The following is a 4,552-nucleotide window of genomic DNA, read 5'->3' as shown; positions in this document are numbered from 1 at the left end:
ACTTAGAAGGATCTAAACTTATTGAAGTTGATATACAATCAACATCCAAAAATCGAAAACCCTTAACTACATGGTATAAATGATTTTGGGGGAGACCAAAATAAAAGGGTTTAAAAAGCAAATAGAATGAAATTGAGAAAAGAGTTGAAAATGGCAAGATGGCTACCATGTTATAATAGAAATTTAGTAGACGCATTCTATCAAAAGTTTGGACTAGGCTTCAGGTTACTGGTTCCCAGCTGTTATAGTTGAAAGAAAAGAAAAAAGAAGAAAAAAAAGGAAGGGAGGAAAGCAGGAAGGGAGAGAAGGAGGAAAGAACTTAGAAAAAAGAAAAAAAAAATACTTCTGGAGTTTAAGAAACAATCTGGCAGGTTTATAACATTTCACTAAAACCAACAGCCCAAAATCATAATGTGCTGAAGTTTCAATCAGGTCCCTAAAGCATCTGTAGTTTTGCTTAAAATGACTGAGGTGGAATACATCAGATTATGGAAAACGGGGAGGGTTTTCAGTAGTTGGCCAGTGTTCTATCTAGGTGATGTATAATGAGCAATTCCCTTAAACAACTGATTTACTGCCAACAGAGAAAAACATTGCAAGCACATCCAAAAACTCATCTGCATCAAGAATACATGAGTGGCCATTCTGTCCACCTTCCCCTCCCTTACCAGACAGGTGACTCTGCTCCTGGAAATTACTTCCACACAAAGGGTACTAAAGAACACCTTCCCGTAAACCCCCTTCCTTTGCCTTAAAATTCGGTATAAAACTTGCTTTACTCTGTTTTCCAACGGCTCCATTTCTCCTTCCTTTTCTTCCTTCTGTCCTTCTTCCCTGCCTCCCTGCTTTTCTTTCTTCCTAAAATCATTCTTTTAAAATACTACTCCCAGAACAACCCTATTCCACCAGAAATCCGTCACAGGCCAGACTGAATCAGACCTCGGCGGCTGGCCCTTGAATTTCCAAGCACCATCTGGCACCTGCGGTTCACTGCCACTTTCCATCCGCCCAGAGGTGAGAGGGGCGGGAGGCAAAGGACACGCAGATCTGGTGTGACCCAGTTCTTCGGAAACTTTCAGCTGGTTGCGACCCTTCCCCCACTCGAAACTCGTTAATCATCCATCAAGCCAGAAAAGTACAATCACCCCTGCCTAGCCTTTGGAATTGGAAAAGAAGCGAAGCAAGAAAAGCAAAACCACGAGGTTCGCCCCTATGCCTCCCCGTCGCCCAACCGCAGCGGGCGCAGAGAGGCGGCGCGGCCGGAAGGGGCCGCTGTTCGCTTAGAGCAGCCTTCCCGCCGCCACCCGCACCTCCCACCGCCCTGCTGGCCCAGCCCCGCTAAGTTCCAACATCTCCCAGTCAAGCGAGCGCCAGAACGAGCACCACCGGGGTAGGAGCAGACGGCGCAGACCAGCCAGGCTGCAGTGCTAGTCGGAAAGGCTCCTAGGAAATTCTCACGGCCCCAGGACTTTGGAAGGGAGAGAGCGAGCAGCCCACGCGCGCTGAAGTCTGCAAGTGAGCGCTCAGCTCGGCACCTGTTTCTCCGGTGCCACCGCCTTCCCACCCCTCGGACCCGCGCCTCCCGGGTTGTCCGCTCGCTCCGCTATGAATACGGCGCTGGGCAACCAGACCGATGTGGCCGGCCTGTTCCTGGCCAACAGCAGCGAGGCGCTGGAGCGCGCCGTGCGCTGCTGCACCCAGGCGTCCGTGGTGACAGACGACGGCTTCGCCGAAGGCGGCCCAGACGAGCGCAGCCTGTACATCATGCGTGTGGTGCAGATCGCCGTCATGTGTGTGCTCTCGCTCACCGTGGTCTTCGGCATCTTCTTCCTCGGCTGCAACCTCCTCATCAAGTCCGAGGGCATGATCAACTTTCTGGTGAAGGATCGGAGACCGTCTAAGGAGGTAGAGGCGGTGGTCGTGGGGCCCTACTGACCGGCCCACCGGCGCCCTCGTCAGCCGCCCCCACGCCTCCCCACTTCGCCAGCCCGGCCGCTCCCCCTCACTATCCGAGACTGGGGGAAGCAAACCTGTCGGAGTCAATTCTTTCTTTCGACTTCTGCGTTTCGGGATGAAGCGACCCGTTTCTCGCTCGCTCCTTGAAACTCCCCATTCCTGGCTGTAGGAGAAGAGCGTCCTGATTCTGGACTCAGCAGCAAGTGGCAAAAAGAGAGCGACTAGGGCGCAAATTTTGGAAGCCGTCGCTAGTTTGGGATGCGGGGAAACCGACGGGCGAAGGCCCTTCTCCACCCGCAGGTGGGCCAAGCTCTGGGGGCAGGTGGAGAGGGCGGGCAGGGGAGAGACCCAGCGGCACCAAACGCCTAGTGGCCGGGAAAGTGATCCGTGTATTCGCCACGCAACAGAACTAATGGTGAACAAAAATCCGGGTCCGGATTCGCGCCCATTCCCTCCTGCTCCTCCCAGCCCTGGCGGGAGAGACGATAAATACTTTTGATTCATTATAACGTGTCGTTTTAAGGGATTTTTGTGTTTGTTTGCTTGAATACAAATATTTGATAAGTCCCTTTTCTGCCTTAGTGGCCTGTCTGCCTGTCTGGGGGTTAGAGTTTTATCATCGTGGGGAAAAGGGTGGGGGGAGGGGGAGCCTGCGAATGTGAACAGGGTGAGTTGTTTCTTTAATTGCATTTACTATTGGGTTTTGTTGAGGGGCCGGTGCCTCAGCTGGCTCCGGGCAAAACCCGGAATAGAACTCGTTCGTAGTTCGTAACTGCACGGTTTACGCCACAAAAGTGCTCTTGACATTCGTGACACCGTTTTGACGTTTTTTCCCCCCTTAGTTAACGTTTCCTTAATAAATGCAACATTTAAGTGTTTTGTTCCTGGCCTCCTCGTGGTCATTCTGCGCTCTCGGTAGAAGGGAACGGGCGGCGGGGTTACCGGCTCAGGGAATTCGCTTTGCAGAGCTGTGATTCAACTCGTGGATCCCACCCAGGGACGAGGGTTGGGGTGAAACGGAGAGGCCTAGAGGCCAGTGAAACATGGCTAAGCCTCAGGCACAGGAGTCCTCCTGGAGGCAGCAGCCTTTGTTTTCTCTCACAGTTAATATTTTATATTTCATTTAGGCTCAGCTTTATGAGCCAGGCGAGACGACAGGAGGCCCCAGTGGGAAGATTACACTTCCGTGCAAGGCTCCGGTGGGAACACAGGGTTGCACCGATAATGAAAGGAAGAGATGGCTTGGCCAGTCTTCAGGGAGGGCATCTTTTCCTTGACCGACGTCAGCAAGACGGCTTGGGGATGTTACTCAAAAAATAACAATAAATAATTTAAATGCGAGGAAAAGTAGTTGCTAAAGTACAGAGTGAAGCTAATTCTCCGGGGGGGGGGGGGAGGAGTAAACCATTGTTACAGAAACATGAGATGCGTTGTCTTTGCCATATTACAATCGTTTTAGAGAAAGGGAGAGATTAAAAGAGACACCCAGCCTGCTCTTGAATTTAGAGTAATAAGGCAGGTCAAGCAAAAAGATTCAGAGGAATTAGCCCAGGTCGTGAAGGTCGAAGATGAGTATTACAACCCAAACAGGGAGCCAGAGTGGAGCTACAGATGGTCGTGGGCACATTTAGGGATTTTAAATTGAAGTGTTGGGAAAAAAGAGAAAACCGTGAATGTGAAAACAACCCAAAGGATACAAATAACTTCCAGCTTAAACTTGACAAGAGGCTTTGAGCAGTTGATTTTTATGGCTTAGGTAGGATCCTAAATATTTTCAAGAATATAAAGGAACCTCTGCTATGCTGTAGCAATTAAAGACTTCACAATAGCAGATATAAAACAAATTAAGTAACAATAAAGTGCCCCATTTACCTAGGGAGAAGCACAACTGGTGTAAACAATGTCAATGACTCAAAACGGTGGGGATCAAAAGCTTTGAGTGTGCTTTAACATCCTGCCCACTCCTAAGTGTCTTTTTTACCCCCAAAGTAAATTTTACCAGGAATTATGACCTAGAATGGTTTTTTGAGTGCCAATAGGTATCAGGCTTGAAAAAAGGACTTTGAAGTTTTGCCTGTTGGTCCTGTCTTTTCAGCAGGTGAAGGTTTACTTGTTTTGGTTTATTTGTTTGTTTGTTTGTTTGTTTCCTTGCTTGTATCTGAGGAGGGGAGCAGGATCAAAGTGTAGTCAAGGGTGAGTCATGGAGGGCAGTTTAGTTTTGCCAATGGGTAGGACAGAAATTGGAGACATTATTTTGTAGACAGTTTCTGTGGCACCAAGCTAAATCTGCTGCCTCAATGTTTGAAAGAGAGAAGCACAGAAAAACAACCAGTTCTCTCCAGGACAAACTAGACATTTAAAATTAAACTCAGTTTTTTTGTGGTTGCGATATCTGCTGAGGTCCTTCCCTTCTTTACATAGATTTATTAGTTCACCAGTGAATTCAGTGCTCTGGTGCAAATCAATTTGGGATCAAAAACCAATTAGCTAGAGCTTGAAGGAATCTTACTTTGGGCTCTGCCGTGTTCAAGGTAAGGTGTATACTTATAGTGAGTTTCAGACATAGAAAGGTTTCACACCTACAAGTCAGTAATTT

The 4,552-nt window shown here is 48.6% G+C and overlaps 1 protein-coding gene across 1 annotated transcript; it reads left to right on the top strand.

The window, feature by feature from the left end:
• The first annotated feature begins 1,171 nt into the window (after positions 1–1,171).
• Positions 1,172–2,835, top strand: RPRM (reprimo, TP53 dependent G2 arrest mediator homolog). Its single transcript, XM_019751726.2, has one exon. It carries the CDS (start codon positions 1,606–1,608, stop codon positions 1,933–1,935), a length of 330 nt encoding a protein of 109 aa, XP_019607285.1. The 5' UTR covers positions 1,172–1,605; the 3' UTR covers positions 1,936–2,835.
• Positions 2,836–4,552: the final 1,717 nt, after the last annotated feature.

Source organism: Rhinolophus sinicus, linkage group LG01, assembly GCF_036562045.2.
Source record: "Rhinolophus sinicus isolate RSC01 linkage group LG01, ASM3656204v1, whole genome shotgun sequence".
NCBI lineage: Eukaryota > Metazoa > Chordata > Mammalia > Chiroptera > Rhinolophidae > Rhinolophus > Rhinolophus sinicus.
The sequence above is the reverse complement of the archived record's forward strand: the minus strand, read 5'-3'. Positions and strand labels throughout refer to the sequence as shown.

Coding starts and splice junctions, on each gene's coding strand:
- RPRM (XM_019751726.2), top strand. CDS start 1,606: ATGAATACGGCGCTGGGCAACCAGACCGATGTGGCCGGCCTGTTCCTG.